At 43.8% G+C, this 21,351-nt stretch overlaps 1 protein-coding gene across 11 annotated transcripts in view; it reads left to right on the top strand.

Moving 5' to 3' along the window:
• nfia (nuclear factor I/A) overlaps nt 1-21,351 on the top strand; it is a 593,806-nt gene that overhangs the window by 390,014 nt on the left and 182,441 nt on the right. For all 11 annotated transcript variants that reach the window (XM_070886921.1, XM_070886922.1, XM_070886925.1 and 8 more), the window contains one exon: nt 4,656-4,783. In XM_070886921.1, coding sequence (XP_070743022.1) covers nt 4,656-4,783 — 128 coding nt within the window. The remainder of the gene's footprint in view (nt 1-4,655; nt 4,784-21,351) is intronic.

Here is a 21,351-nt window from a genome sequence, read left to right as displayed (position 1 = left end):
GTGACCTCTGGTTCTGGACTTCCCCCACATTGGGAACATTCTTCCTGCATCTAACCTGTCTAAACCCGTCAGAATTTTAAACGTTTCTATGAGGTCCCCTCTCGTTCTTCTGAACTCCAGTGAATACAAGCCCAGTTGATCCAATCTTTCTTGATAGGTCAGTCCCGCCATCCCGGGAATCAGTCTGGTGAACCTTCGCTGCACTCCCTCAACAGCAAGAATGTCCTTCCTCAAGTTAGGAGACCAAAACTGTACACAATACTCCAGGTGTGGCCTCACCAAGGCCCTGTACAACTGTAGCAACACCTCCCTGCCCCTGTACTCAAATCCCCTCGCTATGAAGGCAAACATTTGCTTTCTTAACTGCCTGCTGTACCTGCATGCCAACCTTCAATGACTGATGTACCATGACACCCAGGTCTCGTTGCACCTCCCCTTTTCCTAATCTGTCACCATTCAGATAATAGCCTGTCTCTCTGTCAAAGTGGATAACCTCACATTTATCCACATTATACTTCATCTGCCATGCATTTGCCCACTCACCTAACCTATCCAAGTCACTCTGCAGCCTCATAGCATTCTCCTCGCAGCTCACTGCCACCCAACTTAGTGTCATCCGCAAATTTGGAGATACTACATTTAATCCCCTCGTTTAAATCATTAATGTACAATGTAAACAGCTGGGGCCCCAGCACAGAACCTTGCGGTACCCCACTAGTCACTGCCTGCCATTCTGAAAAGTATCCATTTACTCCTACTCTTTGCTTCCTGTCTGCCAACCAGTTCTCAATCCACGCCAGCACACTACCTCCAATCCCATGTGCTTTAACTTTGCACATTAATCTCTTGTGTGGGACCTTGTCGAAAGCCTTCTGAAAGTCAAAATGCACCACATCAACTGGGGGGGTTCCCCCTTGTCCACTCTACTGGAAACATCCTCAAAAAATTCCAGAAGATTTGTCAAGCATAATTTCCCTTTCACAAATCCATGCTGACTTTGGACCTATCATGTCACCTCTTTCCAAATGCGCTGCTATGACATCCTTAATAATTGATTCCATCATTTTACCCACTACCGGGCTGACCGGTCTATAATTCCCTGTTTTCTCTCTCCCTCCTTTTTTAAAAAGTGGGGTTACATTGGCTACCCTCCACTCGATAGGAACTGATCCAGAGTCTATGGAATGTTGGAAAATGACTGTCAATGCATCCGCTATTTCCAAGGCCACCTCCTTAAGTACTCTGGGATGCAGACCATCAGGCCCTGGGGATTTATCGGCCTTCAATCCCATCAATTTCCCCAACACAATTTCCCGACTAATAAGGATTTCCCTCAGTTCCTCCTTCTTACCAGACCCTCTGATCCCTTTTATATCCGGAAGTGTGTTTGTGTCCTCCTTAGTGAATACCGAACCAAAGTACTTGTTCAATTGGTCTGCCATTTCTTTGTTCCCTGTTATGACTTCCCCTGATTCTGACTGCAGGGGACCTACGTTTGTCTTTACTAACCTTTTTCTCTTTACATATCTACAGAAGCTTTTGCAGTCCATTTTAATGTTCCCTGCAAGCTTCCTCTCATACTCTATTTTCCCTGCCCTAATCAAACCCTTTGTCCTCATCTGCTTAGTTCTAAATTTCTCCCAGTCCCCGGTTTCACTCCTATTTCTGGCCAATTTGTATGCCACTTCCTTGACTTTAATACTATCCCTGATTTCCCTTGATAGCCACGGTTGAGCCACCTTCCCTTTTTTTAATTTTTAACCCAGGCAGGGATGTACAATTGTTGTAGTTCATCCATGCGGTCTCTAAATGTCTGCCATTGCCCATCCACTGTCAACCCCTGAAGTATCATTCGCCAATCTATCGTAGCCAATTCACGCCTCATACCTTCAAAGTTACCCTTCTTTAAGTTCTGGACCATGGTCTCTGAATTAACTGTTTCATTCTCCATCCTAATATAGAATTCCACCATATTATGGTCACTCTTCCCCAAGGGGCCTCGCACAACGAGATTGCTAATTAATCCTCTCTCATTACACAACACCCAGTCTAAGATGGCCTCCCCCCTAGTTGCTTCCTCGACATATTGGTCTAGAAAACCATCCCTTATGCACTCCAGGAAATCCTCCTCCACCGTATTGTTTCCAGTTTGGTTAGCCCAATCTATATGCATATTAAAGTCACCCATGATAACTGCTGCATCTTTATTGCATGCACCCCTATGTTCCTGTTTGATGCCCTCCCCAACATCATTACTACTGTTTGGAGGTCTGTAGATCCATGCCAGTGTTTACGCTCTATATGAGCCTCCTCCCACCACTCTTCATCTAACCCCATCAAAATATCCTTCTATTTCTTTCTCCCTCATGTGCTTATCTAGCTTCCCCTTAAATGCATCGATGCATTGTCTGCCTAATCAGATTATTTGTTTTTAGATATAAACACAAAAGAAAAATCTTTGTTATTTGACTTTACATGGCTGTTGCTGCATTGTGATTGTTTTCAGGCTGGGAACGACATGTACAAGCTTGGCCTATTAACTTGGCTCTTATCTCTACAATGCCTCACTTTCAAGAGCCTTCCCCAATAGCTCAGTGATAGCCAAGTCCCAGGCTTGATTCTTGGTTTGTGATGATCAAGTATGAGGCAATGGTGGATGTGCTACACTTTGCCTCAGCACTCTTGGGTTGGGAAGAGGAAAATTGGCTAGGATTCCTGTTTCGGATTGCTATCCAGCAACTCCTGTCTGTGGAGTGCATGGGGCCAAAATTCAGCCTCCTGAAAAGGCCTCTTGTCGTCGGAAAGCGGCGGAGTCGAGTGGCTGCCGATTTGTGATCGAATGGCCGCTGCCGGCGAAATTCTCATGGGTGATTTTTCTAGCAGTCCCCACTTCCGCCCTGCTGATGCCGACTCTTCCTTCGGGGATCATCAAAGCGTGTCATCGCTGCCAATCTCCCACACCTCCATCAAAATTCAGCGACAAAAATCTTCGAGCCGCCGAGTGGTGCCCCGACAGCTTTTTCTGTCAGTACACTGTGTTCGAAGTGTGTGCAACATGGCTGTGCGGCGGTTATTCAAGGGGAGGCACACTGCCGCAGCCGCCATTTTATTTTTTTTTGTCGGCTGACTGCCAGATCGGCCCAACAATTATACCCCCGGGTTCAGCCGGGCTGCCAACAGGTAGCCTGGCACCCCTTCTTGGGTACTAGGTCGCTGGCCTGGCCGAAACCCTCCCTGGTGACCCAATGGACCTAACTAAAATAATTGCAGAGCTCGCAGCGACTCTCCTCTTTAAGTGAAGGGGAGAGACATGGTGACACACACGAGTCATGACATCATCAGCACCAGGCTGACTGACAGCGGCACAGACTCTGTCCCACCTCACTTCCATGCCTCGAGAGTGCTCACCGCCGCACTTCTGCCCCCATTATGACCGACTTCCGGTCCGCTCCAAAAGAAATGACAGAGCTGAATTTCGCGCAGGAGGCCAGCTCATCCACAGCGGCGACGAAAACACATCAGAAGGCGGTAGGTGCGACCCGTTTCGGGTGGAGCTGAATTTCTACCCCCATATGTGGATGGCATGGGAGGGCAGGGTCAGCTGTGATGCCTGCTGTGTTCAAATATCCTGCTAACCTTCATTGTTGGGCTTACATAGGAGGAGTCAACACCCTCAGGAAAGTAGCAGAGGGTAGTAGAAAAATGACTTCATTACTATTATTGAAGAGGGGAGGGGGGGGGAAATGTTACTATAACCTGAAAGTTCTAAAATCCATCTGGGTAGTATTCTGTTATTGCGCATTCCTCTGACAAACACAACACAGTATCTTGTAAGATTCTTCACCTGATTTCAGTGTCTCTCTTCAACAAGAGATATAGAGATATGCATTACTGATGAATAAGTTATGCCTGCACTATTGGAGAAGCAGTACATTATTACTCGGAAGCGCAGACCTGTAAGCTAAATTGCCTTTTTATTTGTTTTTTTCAATAAAGAGGCTCCCTTTGAGTTTATTGAAGTTTCTATCAGCAGATGTAATTGTTAAAAACATAATTTGTTTGCTTACTTCTCGTCGATCAGTGTTTCCTCAAGAATAACACTTTTGACAACAACTTGTAGAAGAGAAATGGTAATCAGGAAAGAAGTGATGAGATCGATCAAAAGATACCACTTACTGGAACCATAATTCTTTGATAAGCCAAAGTAATGATCTTCACCTGCAGTACAGAATGTTTTACCATATATCTCTCGTGCATTAATTGCTTCCACTGTAACATTCTGTGGTGTATGTTAACCTTCTATGTGACCTATGCATGTATAGTTCTCTCTCTAAGCAGGAAACTAGGTTTTTAAAAAAAGTAATTGTTAGCACAAACTATAGAATGGTTTTGTATGGATACCAGAGTAGTCTCCTAGAGGAGGGCCAGTGTAAATGGATTGAATGAGACTAGTCCAAACAGGATCTGGTGTATACAGATTGAACATGACTGTGCAGTCCTGACGGGGTCTAGTGGATGTGGATTGAACATGAATTTGGAGGTTGTGACAGGCTCTAATGTATCGAGATTAAATATGGCACTGTGGCCCTAATGCGGTCTAATTTACGTGGGTTGAGCATGACTGCACAGTCCTGACATTCATCTCCCTGTTGCAGTTCTACAAAGCGCCACAAATCTATGGAAGATGAAATGGATAGCCCTGGTGAAGAACCTTTTTATACCAACCAAGGTCGATCTCCAGGGAGTGGCAGTCAGTCCAGTGGTTGGCATGAGGTGGAGCCAGGTAAGCAGCCCAATTGATTCTCTGACAAATGATTGGCAGCCACAGCTGATTGTTTTGGGGAAGTATCTTTCACATTTAAAGGGATAAGGACACTTTTTGTTAACCCATTTTGACTGTAATGTAAAATTTATCAAGATGCTGAAGTATAATTCCTTTTTAAAACACTGCTGCAGATGTTAAAAATAAAAAGTTAACTGAAATCTTACGAGGTACATTATTATTAGAGCCATAAATAACCTTCAGGGCTTGTCTTTGAAATTATCTGTCTGAACTATTGATAGAATTTCCTCGTGATTCAGAGTCCAAAGGCAACTTTCAATTCTATTTTTGGTCAGGAAAATTATTTAAGCTGTTATTTTATTTATTTTCATATTTGCATCATTGCCCACTAACAAGTCACTGTAAGTAACGTGATCCATTTCAGATTGTTATTTTATACTCAGGACAGTGCTTTGAACTGTCTGAAAGCCAAAAACAGACACACAGCATTTTTGGTTTGTGATCTTTCTTAAGAACAGCCTGTGCAAGACAGTGATGGATGTATTTGGACCGTCCACTTGGAATTTAACAAAGCTAATGAATTATGGGACAATGAAGTTGGTATTCACTTCTTCCCTTTGGGTTTTAGATACAGGAATTGATTATGTAGCATCATTACATCTGGTGTCCCCCAAGATCCTTCCTTGGCCCCCCTCCTATTTCTCATCTACATGCTGCCCCTTGGCGACATCATCCAAAAACAAAGCACCAGTTTCCACATGTACTACCCCATTACCACTTCTCTTCACCCCTCCACTGTCTCTAAATTGTCAGACATCCAGTACTGGATGAGCAGAAATGTCCTCCAATGAAATATTGGGAAGATCTGAAGCCATTGTCTTCAGTCCCTGCCACAAGCTCCATTTGCTAGCCACTAACTCCATCCCTCTCCCTAACATCTGTCTGAGGCTGAACCAGATAGTTCGCAACCTTGGTGTCATATTTGACGATGAAATGAGCTTCCGACCACATATCCACGGCATCACTAAGACCGCCTATTTCCACCTCTGTAACATCGCCCGACTCCGCCCCTGCCTTAGCTCATTTGATGCTGAAACCCTCATGCATGCCTTTGTTACCTCTCGTCTTGACTATTCCAATGCACTCCTGGCTGGCCTCCCAGGTTCTACCCTATATAAACTTGAGATCATCCAAAACTCCTCTGCCTGTGTCCCGTTGCACCAAGTCCCGTTAACTCACCACCCGTGTGCTCGCTGACCTACATTGGATCCCGGTTAAGCAATGCCTCGATTTTAAAATTTTCATCCTTTTTTTCAAATCCCTCAATGACCTCACCCCTCCCTATCTCTGTAATCTCCACCAGCCCCACAACCCCCCGTGATCTCGACGCTCCTCTAATTCTGGTCTCTTGACCATCCCTGATTTTAATTGCTCAACCATTGGTAGCCGTGCCTTCAGCTGCCTTGGCCGTAAACTTTGAATTCCCTCCATAAACCTCTCTGCCTCTCAACCTCTCTTTCCTCCTTTAAGGTGCTCCTTGAAACCTACCTCTTTGCTAAGCTTTTGGCCATATGCCATAATTTCTTATGTGGCTCGGTGTCAAATTTTGTTTTGTAACACTCTTGTGAAGAGCCTTGGGACGTTTTACTACTTTAAAGGCGCACATAAAAATACAAGTTGTTGTTAAGGAAGTGCAACCAAGTATTGACCCTTCCAGGAAGGACGAAAAAAGAATTGTCATGGCCTAAATCACAGATGTGTATCATTCTATTTTAATGCAGATGAGGGGCAAGGGTTGGTTTGTTTATGATTCTGTATAATGATGAAAATAGCAGCCAGTGCTGTCGAGCCTTGTTTTTATAAAGTTTAGGTGCCCCATCGTGTATTGGTATACAAGTATGCTACACCATGGAGGATGTAGGATAGGAGAGTATCAATTTGATTCTCTGGCAATGAATTTTCTGTGACAGCCAGGCTGTTTCAGCAAGATCCCAAACAGAAAAGAACCGCTTCCCAGGTGAAGGTGAAGAAAATAGACTGCTGAATTAACCTGCATTATTCTTAGGCATTTACTTATCCATTGGCTTGAGTGGCATTGGCAGAGACCGAAGCTCTGGTTGTCTGCTCATGCTGTTGGCTGAGGAAGGAGGGAATTTTGAGCAAAATAAAAGAAGGCTGAAAATCCCAAACCTTGGTATAAAAATGGTCCTTGGTAATGTAATATTGTGAGTAAATAATCTAAATGTTAGCACAGACTTAAATTTTTCAAAGATGTAGTGTTTTTGAGATTCTGTAATGCAATGGAAGAAAGGGATGCCAGACTAGTAAATGCTCTTCGCATATACATTGCACATGTCAATTGTGCGAAAGGGGACTCGAGGATAATGTACACATGCATAAATATTCTTGCTGTTGCAATCTGGGACTTTACAATTCCAGAAAAAGACATGTAATTTTTCTTTTAGCTCCTGAATGTAGCTCCCTATGCTGTTTGTTTTCTTGCTCACAAAATAAGAAAGTAATCAACAATTCGAATTACAGTAAGGTAAAGCCACTGCAAAGCATCAATGCTGTCAACATCGAACCATGCCTGGTGTCATCAATTCCCAAATTAGGATAAGATAGTCACTAATAAATCCAATAAGGAACTCAGGAGAAACCTTTTTATACCTAGAGAGTGGTGAGATTGTGCAACTTGCAACCACATGGAGTAGTTGAGGCAAATAGCATAGATGCATTTAAGGGGAAGCTAGATGTACATGAGGGAGAAATGAGTAGAAAGTTATGCAAATAGGGTTAGATGAAGTAAGGTGGGAGGAGGCTCATGTGGAGCATAAACACCGGCATAGACCAGTTGGGTTGAAAGGCCTGTTTCTGTGCTGTAATTTTAAAATAATTCTGTGTAATGTGGATGATTACTGTGGATTAACATTATTTTATTAAAAATGGATGGGGCTTTTCCAGACACACCCACTTATACACTTGCCCAAAATGGCTGGCAGAACTAAACATTTTTTCAATTCCAAGATGTAACTGTTTACACTGCTACTGGCAAATCCATGAATACAAACACTCGAGTAAGATCAGCACAGTTTGCCAGCCGCAGCAGAATCCTGACATATGGTAAAAACTCAATATTAAGAACCATTTAGCTGATCTGGATGAGTTACTGCTAACGAAGGCTGTCGACATTTGTTTCACTGTAACTTTAGCTGGAGTTGGCTGCCTGTTAAGTGCACTTAGTGATACGTGCAGTCTGCTCTCAACACCTGAGCCGGCAATAGTCTGTGTGACAACTAGTAGCAGTTTATTCATTCTTTGATTGTAAATGACAGTGTTTACTTTCTAAATGGGAGTATAAAAAACCCAGTAAGACCTCTTCTGTGTGATCAGATATTTCAAAGGGTGCATTGGTGTAAGCAAGCTGAATGTACTCGTCATACCTGTGAGTATTCAATTGTTTTCAAATAATTCAACCTGATAGGAGAATATCCTTTTTTTCCCCTCTTCCTCTTCTAAAGGCACTAGATCATACCGGGTACAATTCTATAGGTACTGCCCACCATCTATTACCTTGCCATTCTAGCCATTCTTCCATGCACAAGCCTAGGCAGTGAGTGTTGGCAAGCTAACTATGAGGGACTCGAGGCCAAAGCTCTCCTGACGGGGCATTCACACATGCACTTTCCAGCAGGTGTCACCAGCTCGTAATCAGGAGCAGGTTCCTGCCTGAAGTTTTTTCCACCTCTAGCCCAATCTTAGGCTAATTGCACCATCTGATCTGATAACCGGCAACTCAACCTTGAAATCTTCTTGTTCTGTATGGCGTAGTGCCACACTAGGCAGTGTGCTTACAAACTGAGTCATCAGGGAGTTCCAGGAGTAGTTTTTGTTTTTAATTGCCTCCCACACACTTGTAGTGACCCAAACTTTCAGCACAAAGGAGTGAAAAACTATGATCCCCATTGAGTCGGTGCAACAGCTTCTTGATTAAGCTCTTGACTGACATGAGCTAAGTGGATCTTCACTTATTTCTCAATGTGAAATGTTCAGTCTCCATGAAGGTTTGGAGGGAAGCAATTGAAAAGAACATTTTTCTCCATGTACAAGAGATTTGAAAATATAATTCATATTGAGTACTTGAATGGGAGGCTGCACTTTACAGTAAATTCTCATATTACTGAAACCTGTGCTATAATTTCTATTCAACTATTTCTCAGAAACCAATTACTCTAGTGAGTAATGCTTAATTTATATTGTGGGATCAATCAAGAAATATATTTATTATGATGTGGAATTCTTTGCACTGAAATGCATGATTGCCTGTAACCATTCCCATGATTACCAAGCAACACCGGCACCGAAGAAAATGAACCAATTGTAGTGGTATGTCATGGTGTCTGAGGCTTCTTGCCTGTCTAGACCAGTTGGAATCTGTATGGAACTGTCCAACTGAGCTGCTTGAGATGAAACATCACTTACAGAGAACTTGCTATTTTTAGAGCTTAAGGAGCCTTGTGGTGTAAGGCAAATAAATTCATAATTTTATTACTGAAAGTTCAAGGGGGAGATTCTCAAATGTTCTTAATATTTTCAATATTTATTTTGTAATCCTTTCTGATTAAGTTTTCAACAACCAAATGGGGGGGAAAAGCCCTTTACAAGGCTTGGCTGGTGTCAGAGAGGTAACCTTGCAACTTCTCGCTGCTGATGAGAAATTTTGTCTGCCAGAAGTGCGTATCAGAAATTCAGACGCGTGCTGCCCATGATTTTCCAACCATTAAATTAAATGTTTCAAAAATCATGCATAGCATGATCCAGAAATTGCAACAAGTGCTGTCAGCATGTGAGGTGCCTCACTGCGACTGCAAAGTCAGAAACTTGCCCATTACATGTATGTATCTCTGATGTGCTCTTCTAATACACGCTATTTAAATCTATTCCTGCTAAAGATGTATAGTAACTACTATTCTCAACGTCCTGCTTTGCGTGGAAACAGGTGAAACCAAAATATTGGCCGACGGAGTGGGTCCTGTAACGCTGCCAGTTCTTGCACAGCTCTACCAGTTGGTTGCAGAATGATGGAGATGCCTGGTAGCAGTCTGAGGAATAATGTCTGGCATGGGGGTGGGGGGGGTGGGGGCGTGGAGACAGGAAATGTACAGAAGGTAGACAGTGCAATTGGTAATGTGAAGTTTTTTAATAGGAGAAAATTGTAAATTTAACTTCAGTCTCTTTTAATATCCTTTTTATGACACCAGTTTAAAAAAATAAAGCTGTATTTGTGGAGGGGGAATTGCAAATGTGTGAGTGCTGAGTTTATTCCAAAAAAATTCACAATAATCATTGCGTGCTTTAATTGCCCCATTATTGTTTATGATCAGACTTAACTACAAGAGGGTAATTGTCAGATTTTAACTGAAACATTAGAGGGCTTTGTAATAATGACACATCAAAATTATTTTTAGTACAGGTTGAACCTCTCTTATCCGGAACCCTCAGGACCTGGCATGTTCTGGATAAGGGATTTTTCTGGACGAGGGTTGGTCACGTTAAATTGGATGGCACAGGTACTGAGCAAGGGGATGTCGGGACTGGCTGGCTTGGGTTGGGAGTGCGGCAGAGAGATCATGGGGGAGGGGGCGGTGGATCGCGGGGTCAGGCCAGCGATTGCGGGAGTCAACAGTGAGGAAGGACTTCAATTTGTTTATGTCGGAGTTCTGTGCATGCGCCACCCGGTGCCCGGGAATGGTTCTGGCTGAGGGAGTTCTGGGTAAGGGAGGTTCAACCTGTAATAATTTTTATTACTATTTTTAAATTATTCTTAGGTTTTATATATAGGTGCTGTCCACCATCTATTTCCTTACCCATTCTAGCCATTCTTCATGTAGAAGCCGAAGCAGTGGGTATTGGCAACTATTCTAATTGATTATTTTGATATATTCTGCATTTCTGCTGCATTTCAGAATCTAGCCCTTGTGTATTCATTTTTAAAATTTATTTTCTCAGTTCCACAGGATTTTTCCTCCCCCGACACCCAAGTCTCTGTCATAATGCAGCCACTAAGAGATGCACACAAATGGAAAAGTGGGAGGCCAGATGATTGGGACATTTTTAAAAGCCAGCAAACAATGACTAAAAAAATGATAGAGGGAAGATAGATTACGCAGGTAAACTTGCGCAAAACATAAAAACAGATAGTAAAAGCTTTTACCGATATATAAAACGGAAAAGAGTGACTAAAGTAAATGTTGGTCCCTTAGAAGATGAGAAGGGGGATTTAATAATAGGAAATGTGGAAATGGCTGAGACCTTAAACAATTATTTTGCTTCGGTCTTCACAGTGGAAGACACAAAAACCATGCCAAAAATTGCTGGTCACGGGAATGTGGGAAGGGAGGACCTTGAGATAATCACTATCACTAGTGGGGTAGTGCTGGACAGGCTAATGGGACTCAAGGTAGACAAGTCCCCTGGTCCTGATGAAATGCATCCCAGTGTATTAAAAGAGATAGCGGAAGTTATAGCAGATGCATTCGTTATAATCTACCAAAATTCTCTGGACTCTGGGGAGGTACCAGCGGATTGGAAAGCAGCTAATGTAACGCCTCTGTTTAAAATAGTGGGCAGACAAAAGGCAGGTAACTTTAGGCCAGTTAGTTTAACATCTGTAGCGGGGAAAATGCTTGAAGCTATCATTAAGGAAGAAATAGCGGGACATCTAGATAGGAAAAGTGCAATCAAGCAGACACAACATGGCTTCATGAAGGAGAAATCATGTTTAACTAATTTACTGGAATTCTTTGAGGATATAACGAGCATGGTGGATAGAGGTGTACCGATGGATGTGGTGTATTTAGATTTCCAAAAGGCATTCGATAAGGTGCCACACAAAAGGTTACTGCAGAAGATAAAGGTACGAGGAGTCAGAGGAAATGTATTGGCATGGATCGAGAATTGGCTGGCGAACAGAAAGCAGAGAGTCGGGATAAATGGGTCCTTTTCGGGTTGGAAATCGGTGGCTAGTGGTGTGCCACAGGGATCAGTGCTGGGACCACAACTGTTTACAATATACATAGATGACCTGGAAGAGGGGACAGAGTGTAGTGTAACAAAATTTGCAGATGACACAAAGATTAGTGGGAAAGCGGGTTGTGTAGAGGACACAGAGAGGCTGCAAAGAGATTTAGATAGGTTAAGCGAATGGGCTAAGGTTTGGCAGATGGAATACAATGTCGGAAAATGTGAGGTCATCCACCTTGGGGGGAAAAAAAACAGTAAAAGGGAATATTATTTGAATGGGGAGAAATTACAACATGCTGCGGTGCAGAGGGACGTAGGGGTCCTTGTGCATGAAACTCTTTGAGTCTACCTGTAAAACAAAAAACATTAAACCGTGCCACCCGCCCTGGATGACACAGCAGACATTTACAAGGCCCTTTTTTTTTTCCTTTTTTTTTTTGTGTTTTTCTTTTTTTTGGGGCGCTAAAATCACATTTTTTCCAGTGCCCCCTATAAAAGGGGAGAGGGACACTAAAAGCACCGGCAATTAAAACAAATTAAACTTTAAAACGTAAAATCAAATTAAAATTTGGTTGCCGGGCGTGATGATGCACTCCAGTCCCTCCGGTGCCCACCTCTCGCGGAAGGCCGCGAGCGTAGCGGTGGATTCTTGTGCATGAAACTATCCCAAAAAGTTAGTTTGCAGGTGCAGCAGGTAATCAGGAAGGCGAATGGAATGTTGGCCTTTTTTGTGAGAGGGATGGAGAACAAAAGCAGGGAGGTCCTGCTGCAACTGTACAGGGTATTGGTGAGGCCGCACCTGGAGTACTGTGTGCAGTTTTGGTCACCTTACTTAAGGAAGGATATACTAGCTTTGGAGCGGGTACAGAGACGATTCACTAGGCTGATTCTGGAGATGATGATAGATTGAGTAGACTGGGTCTTTACTCGTTGGAGTTCAGAAGGATGAGGGGTGATCTTATAGAAACATTCAAAATAATGAAAGGGATAGACAAGATAGAGGCAGAGAGGTTGTTTCCACTGTTTGGGGAGACTAGAACTAGGGGACACAGCCTCAAAATACGGGGGAGCCAATTTAAAACCGAGTTGAGAAGGAATTTCTTCTCCCAGAGGGTTGTGAATCTGTGGAATTCTCTGCCCAGGGAAGCAGTTGAGGCTAGCTCATTGAATGTATTCAAATCACAGATAGATAGATTTTTAATCAATAATGGAATTAAGGATTATGGGGAGCGGGCGGGTAAGTGGAGCTGAGTTCACGGCCAGATCAGCTATGATCTTGTTGAATGGCGGAGCAGGCTCGAGGGGCTAGATGGTCTACTCCTGTTCCTAATTCTTATGTTCTTATGTTCTAAAGTGAATGTTGGTCCCGAAGAGGATGAGACTGGGGAATTAATAATGGAGAACAGGGAAATTGCAGAGACATTGAACAAATATTTTGTATTGGTCTTCAAGGTAGAAGACCTTAAAAACATCTCAATATGGATAATCAAGGGGCTATAGGGAGGGAGGAACTTAATACAATCACTATCACTAATGAAGTAGTACTTGGTAAAATAACGGGACTAAAGACAGACAAATCCCCTGGATCTGATGGCTTACATCCTGGTATCTTCAGAGAGGTGGCTGTAGAGGTAGTGGATGCATTGGTTGTAATCTACCAAAATTCCCTGGATTCTGGGGCGGTCCCAGCGGATTGGAAAACCGCAAATGTAACTCCCCTATTTAAAAAAGGAGGCAGACAAAAAGCAGGAAACTATCGACCAGTTAGCCGAACATCTGTTATTAGAAAATGCTGGAGTCTATTATTAAGGAAGCGGTAGCGGGACTTTCGGAAAAGCATAATTCAATCAAGCAGAGTCGGCATGGTTTTATGAAAGGGAAATCATGTTTGACAAATTTGCTGGAGTTCTTTGAGGATGTAACGAGCAGAGTGGATAAGGGGGAACCAGTGGATGTGGTATATTTGGATTTCCAGAAGACATTCGATAAGGTGCCACATAAAAGGTTACTGCACAAGATAAAAGTTCACGGGGTTGGGGGTAATGTATTAGTATGGATGGAGGATTGGCTAACTAACAGGAAGCAGAGAGTCGGGATAAATGGGTAATTTTCCAGTTGGCAAACAGTGACTAGTAGGGTGCCGCAGGGATCGGTGCTGGGTCCTCAACTATTTACAATCTATATTAATGACTTGGATGAAAGGACCGAGTGTAATGTAGTCAAGTTTGCTGATGATACAAAGATCGATGGGAAAGCAAATTGTGAGGAGGACATAGAAAATCTGCAAAGGGATATAGACAAGCTAAGTGAATGGGCAAAAATTTGGCAGATGGATTATAACGTGGCAAAATGTGAGGTTATCCACTTTGGCAGAAAAAATAGAAAAGCAAATTATAATTTAAATGGAGAAAAATTGCAAAGTGCTGCAGTACAGAGGGACCGGAGGTCATTGTGCATGAAACACAAAAAGTTAGTATGCAGGTATAGCAAGTAATCAGGAAGGAAAATGGAGTTGGCCTTTATTGCAAGGGGGATAGAGTATAAAAGCAGAGAAGTCCTGCTACAACTGTACAGGGTATTGGTGAGGCCACATCTAGAGTTCTGCGTACAGTTTTGGTCTCCGTATTTAAGGAAGGATATACTTGCATTGGAAGCTGTTCAGAGAAGTTTCACTAGATTGATTCTGGAGACGAGGGGGTTGACTTATTAAGATAGGTTGGGCCTATACTCATTGGAGTTCAGAAGAATGAGAGGTGATCTTATCGAAACATACAAGATAATGAGGGGGTTCGACAAGGTGGATGCAGAGAGAATATTTCCACTCATAGGACAAACTAAAATGAGGGGACAAAGAATAAGGGGCCGCCCATTTAAAACTCAGATGAGGAAGAATTTCTTCTGCCAGGGGGTTGTAGATCTATGGAATTCTCTGCCCAGAGAGCTGTGGAGGCTGGGTCATTGAATATATTTAAGGTGAAGAAAGATAGATTTTTGAGTGATAAGGGAATAAAGAGTTATAGGGAGCGGGCAGAGAAGTGGAGCTGAGTTCATGATCAGATCAGCCATGATCTTATTAAATGGCGGAGCAGGCTCGAGGGGCCAGGTGGCTTACTCCTGCTCCTATTTCTTATGTTCTTATTGACTCACTGTCCCTGAGGGGCAGCCCTGACTGATATTGGGAACTACCCATTGGGGAAGTGTTAGATATCGAAACCTACTGCTATCCATGCTGTGCTGCAGTGTGTTGAACTACTTTCTTAAACTTTAAAATATGTACTTATTTTATCTCCTTAGTTTTTCTCAACCAAATATGGATTGGAGAACTGCCCATGCAATTCTGTCCCTGTCGCTCTTCCTCTGATTTCCTTTTCACTCATCCCTCTTTCCTTTTGGGGAAATGTTCAGCTTCCAATTCCTACATGTCGACAACAGCACAGCACAGCTGAGACTTGAAACTGCATCAGACAAATTCACATTTGTTTCACAGTGCATTAGCACCGAAGTATGTGCATTGCAACAAAATCCAAATAGCTTATTTTTTCAAATATGATTTTTTTATTTGAAAAAAGTACAAATAACTATCTGATTATATATTTACAGAATCTTACTGTTTTATCACCTGTTTGTGAAGGTGCTTAATTGAAAATCTTTCTGAAACGCAAAGCTCGCTGATATTTGACAGAGGGCTTCAAATGTGTGCTGTTGTGTTTCACCCTGCATTCTATGAGCCAGATGCCATATCGTTACTTACATCAAACAGTAGCCTTGTGCCTTGTCTAATACAATCACAAAATTGTGTCCATTGTTGCAAAGTAAGAGTGGTAGGTGATTGATGTGAGTGACCTGTACACTCGCTGGCACCATTGTCTTAGCTTGGTGTTTGTTTCATTGAAAATAAAAAGGTGCAATAGAAGGGTTAAGATTAATGCTAGAAATACAATCCACAACATGACTTGGCACAATTAAATCAACAATGGTGCAATTAATGCAGTGATCAAGTACAATTAACATAATCACTGGCAGTACTTTCTGTTCCTGGAGCAGTTGGCATGTTTACTTGTAAGAGATAAGTCAGCTTGAAGTAGAGTTGATGTAAATTAAATGTGACTTATCTTATTGGACCTGAAATCTCGGTGGTTTCTTCCCGCGGGCATTCGACTAAAAATAGGACAAAAGATGCGCACTTACCTTTTGGTCGAACACTCACCAGAGATTCCGGACTTGAGGCCTCTTCTTGCGCAACAGAGCGCGTTCATGTTGGGATGTCCGTAGGAGTCATGTGGGCCTGGACACCCAATCATGGTAAAGTATTTTCTCATTCATAGTAATAGGAGTTTCATAAGTCCGAAACTCCTATTACTATGAATGACAAACACCCCCAAGCACTACATAAAAACATTTTTTAAATCCTCACAAATATATTATAGAAATTAAAGTTGATAGAAATGTTTTTGAAAAAAAAATATTTGCTGATTTAAAAAAATTTTTTAATTATGGTTTAAAATAAAATTACCTGAGTGGGCAGGATTTTTAACATAAATATGTGTTGTAAAATTTTATTTTTATATGTTTTTGATATGTTTTAAACCTCTTACACTGGTAAAAGTAGCTTAAAAAATCATAACTAACTGGTGCAGATTGATTGGGGAAACTGGTTTTTCAACTTAGGCCAAAAAAACAGGGCAAATCACTGGGGAAAATTGAGTCCCAATTCATTAATATATAGAACTGACTATTTGTACTGCCCTTTTTCGGTCCTTCCCCTCGAGACTCCACCACCGATGCCTCCTGCCCAAAACCGGAAGTGGGACCCTGCAATCAGTCCGACCACGTTGTTGAAACGGCGGGGCGAGGAGAGAGAGCTGAGCCACAAGCCCCCGAGCCTCTGACCGGGTCCCGAGCCTCCCGCTGAGCCATGGCAGCGGCGGGCGGACAGCAGAGAGAGAGAGAGACTGGGGGAGGCGAAATAGGGAGGGAGGGAGGGAAGGAGAGAGAGGGAGTGACACGAATGGGGGGATGTAGAGAGAAACACATGACGGGAAAGAGGGGGGCACGGGGGGAGATCGGTTCTTCCAATTCAGAAGTCATGACACTGTCACTATTCACTTCTTATGCAATAAACTTGTTAACAATCCGCACACAATGCCCCATCTATGGCAGGAATGGGCGGGGTGGGGGGCAATGGGCATTGGTAACGTCATGCACATGCTTGGGTAAGGGACTTCGGCTGGAATGTGGCGGCTTTTGGGGAGATCTATCCTGTGTGGCTTCTGAAGTCAAAATGGATCGAGTTACAATTTGCAAAGTCAGTCAGAACTTGGGCTGGGTGGTTCCAATTACAAATTCCAGAGAAACTTTCGGGTGTAGCTTATCCACCAAGGGAACCAGTCAGAGACAAGGTGGCCATTTTGGCAGCACAAATAGACACAACCTTAATATATATCAAGAAAAGCAGCGGTTCTAGTATCAACCCCTGGGGAACATCACTGTATACCTTCCTCCAGTCCGATAAACAGTTGTTTACCACTATTTTCTGTTTCCTGTCACTTAGCCAATTTTGTATCCATGCTGCCACTGTCCCTTTTATTCATCTTTGCTGGTAAGCCTATTATGTGGCACTTTATCAAACGCCTTTTGGAAATCCATGTGCACCACAGCAACCGCATTCCCCTCATCAATCCTCTCTGTTACCTCATCAAAAAACTCAATCGTGTTAGTTAAACACGATTTGCCTTTAACAAATCCGCACTGGCTTTCTTAATTAATACACACTTGTCCAAGTTACTGTTAACTTTGTCCCTGATTATTGTTTCTAAAAGTTTCCCCATTACCGAGGTTAAACTGACTGACCTGTAGTGGCTGGGTTTATCCTTGCACCCTTTTTAAGCAAGGGTGTAACATTTGCAATTCTCTAGTCCTCCGACACCATCCCTGTATCCAAGGAGAATTGGAAGATTATGGCCAGTACCTCTGCAATTTCCACTTTTACTTCCTCAGCATCCTAGGATGCATCCCAACCAGTCCTGGTGACTTATCTACTTTAGTACAGCCAGCCTTTCTAGTACCTCCTCTTTATCAAATTTTTTATCTCATCCAGTTGTCTGTGATTCTAAGGTGCGCATTTAAGCAGATGCTCATTGAAGGGAGCACTGCAGCCCTTTCATGGATCCATTACGTCTCTTTGATGCATTTATTTTTCACTGTTAGAAGTAAAATAGTTTTTACTCATTATTTGACCCTCTTACTTATTGAACCTTTAAATATCCAATTCACCATGTGCCATGATTCATGTGTATGCCTTGATCGTGAGTCTGTTCGACTGCAAGGGATGTCATCACCAAGCCTGATCACCGGATCATGTCCTCACCAACATGCATTTGGGCAGTTCTGACAGGGGGACACTGGGTAGCAACTAGGGATGGGACGCTGGGTGATTTTCTGTTCTCTAACCCAGGGCATTGAGAATAGTTGTAGCACCCAACTGCCGCTCTTTCTGGAACACCATCCCCAGTACCTGCACTTGTGTTTGCTTAACAAGCATCTTTTAAATCTAGGATCCCTGAGATCTGGGTCCTGAAGCTCTTTAGCCGAGGCTACATTTCTCCTGACGCCCCCGTCAACCATCACATCTTCTACCCCCAACTCCTCCCCTGATTACTCAATGCTCTGTGTGTTACTCTGTGCACTCCCCTCAAGCTCACCAACTATTCCTGTGGATGTATTTAAGGTGGAGATAGACAGATTTTTGAAAGATAATTGAGTAAAGGGTTATGGGGAGTGGGTGGGGAAGTGGAGTTGAGGACAGGATCAGATCAGCCATGATCTTATTCAATGGCAGAGCAAGCTAGAGGGGTCAAATGGCCTACTCCTGCTCCTATTTCTTATGTTCTTATGGATGTCTCTGGGCTGTGCTTGGCGGGGAAAGAATGAACAGCATGCCAGCTGTTCGACCCTGAAGCAGAGAGGCTAGGTTGCTCCTTTCCTATCTATAGCTATGACACACTTAGGAGGACAGAAAACAAAGAGCGATAAACATGTATAGATGAGCAGCATATTGACCATAGCACTTTCAGTATCATCATCATAGGCAGTCCCTCGAATCGAGGATGACTTGTTTCCACGTCAAAAAGTTCACAGGTGTTTCAATGAAGGACCTAAAATTCCAGGTCCAGAACTAAATCTTGAAGGGTGGAAGATGCCTGTGCATGGATTTTTTTTAATGTGTGGTGACTATTGCACACCAGCCACCACACGGGCTTGACAGAGCTAGGTTTTGGTCCTGTAGCAAGGATTAACCAAGATGACTGGAGACTAGCTCTGCTGCACGGGCCTAGTGTGCACACATATCACAGTGTGGACGGGCCCGTGCTGCCCCTGGGCCCCAAACTCACGCCTCTTCTGGGCCTCGATCACGTCCCTCTACAATCTCTCGCCGCTCCTTCTCCCCTTCCTCGCCGCTCCTACAGTACCTGCCCACGCTCCAATCACTGACCTAGATCTTGGTGACGTCCCTCTTCACTACCGTTGCTCTCCTGCTCCAGCACGTGCTGCTCCCTTGAGTGGTATACCTCCACGCTGCTCCTTCCGCTCGCCGGCCTACTCCGATGGTGCTCACTGGCCGGGGTAAGATACGGCTTTAAACATCCACAGTGCCTTGTTGAATACAAACATGCATATGCCACAGGTGCTGGAAGAGATTTGAGAAGATGAATTTTAGGATGAACCTACAGCTGGTAACTCCCTTCCTACTCCTCTGTTTGCCTGCCCAAGAGTTGCAGGGCTTCCTCCTCCTATGGGGCGAGAAGCTGGAGGCCTGTGGTTCCCCACCTGTGACTGTTCTCGGGTGTTGGTTATGGGCCACTTTCTCCTTTTAAGAAAAAATTAGATAGCGTGAAGTTCTTCTACTTGCCACTATATGGAATCCAATCGCATTGTCAATTATTCCTCAAAAGGTGCAGAAAGTGTATTACTGCATATCATGCGAGGCTTTTATTTGCCCCTTTAAGTTAGACTGAGAGTGAAAGCATACTTGCAGAGAAAAGAAGGAGGTGTGAAAGGTATTGTGGTGCCTTGTGCACATTTCTGGTATTTTGTAGACTTGGTGAGGGCAGGGTTAAACAAGCTTCTTTGTTGTGCAGTTACAAGATATGAGTGTTGAGTCTTGACTTCGCTATCCTTGTGAGACTATTGAACATTGGCAGGGATGGCACTGATTGCCAAAACCATGTTTTTTCACTGTGCAGGACCATTCCTTTGGTTGGCCTCTTTCCCTCAATCTCCGATAAATCCTGCCTTATTTCCCATATTTACACCAATAAAACCTGTGAAGGAGTCTGAAACTTGGGGGCTCTGTGCCCTGCTGCAGCACCCTCCAATACGCTTCTTGCAAGCACTCATGCTTCCTGATATATTGATGGCCTGCCTCTTTCAGCTGCTGAATTGTAGCAGTGCCAGTTTCCCACTCTCCAGAGGCAAGCTTCCAATAGAGAGCAGTAATAGTGCTGGGAGCCCATCCTAAATATTATAATGACCCCTGTCCAAGGAATCTATGATGGGGTCAAAGTAGGGATGCAGCAGTGGGCAGATGTCCCACCCCAACGCACTTTGGTGGCAACACTGCCAGGGAGGAAAATCAACTGCAAGTTTGTTTATTCGTCCTGCAGCAGAACGTCCGAGACTTCGTCTTCAAAAGGGAAAGTTTTTCCCCACAGCTCTCCTTCCAGACATTATTTTGACTTGTACAGATCAGCCATTGTTTTCCACACAGCAGAAATCCCCTTCCCCTTCAATGGCAAACATCAACTGTCTCGTCAGATTTTCCACCCCTTGAACAACTGTGTGTCTCCCTGAGCTCCTAGCATTCATTGCATGCACAGAGCACCTATTTCCTGAGTAGGAAGGACTAAGCTGCAAGATCCAGTGAGACCAGCCCTCTGTGCTCCAGACCCAATTCAGACCCTTACAATTTTGTAAGATCATAAAATCGAGTTAATTGTGTTCAAGTCAAGGGGGCTGAAATTAGCCTTTCCCTTAAGGCCTGTTATCACCAGAAATCGGCGGCCACGCTGCGGAATGCAATGGCCGCCGACTTTTCGTGTAATGGCCGCCATTATCAAAATTCCGCTCCTGCAGTATCCCGGCGGTGTCCCGCTCGTCCTCCCCCCGCGCCCCTCCGCCCCCCACTACCGCACCGCTGCTGCCGATGCATCATCAGCGTGCGCACCACCAATGTTCTGAAATTCCGCCGAGAAAATCTTCCTCCTGCCGGGTGGTGCCAAAAGCTGATTTTTTTTTCAGACAGTACAGCGAGGCTGTGGCCTTCTAAAATGACGTCGTAGCTCCCATTAAAGGGGAGGATGCACTGCCGCTGCCATCATGTTTTTTTTTCAGCCAACTGCCATGACGAGCTGACAGTTATGCCCCCGGGTTCGACCAGGCCACCAACAGGCAGCCTGGCACCCTCTCTTGGTGGCCCAGTGGACCGAACTTTTTAAATCGTGCAGTTTCTCCCCTTTAAGTGAAGGGAAGAGCCTTGGTGACTTTTT

Source organism: Pristiophorus japonicus, chromosome 8 (genome assembly GCF_044704955.1).
Source record: "Pristiophorus japonicus isolate sPriJap1 chromosome 8, sPriJap1.hap1, whole genome shotgun sequence".
Lineage (NCBI taxonomy): Eukaryota > Metazoa > Chordata > Chondrichthyes > Pristiophoridae > Pristiophorus > Pristiophorus japonicus.
Note: the sequence above shows the minus strand (reverse complement) of the source record. Positions and strands in the feature narration are given on the sequence as shown.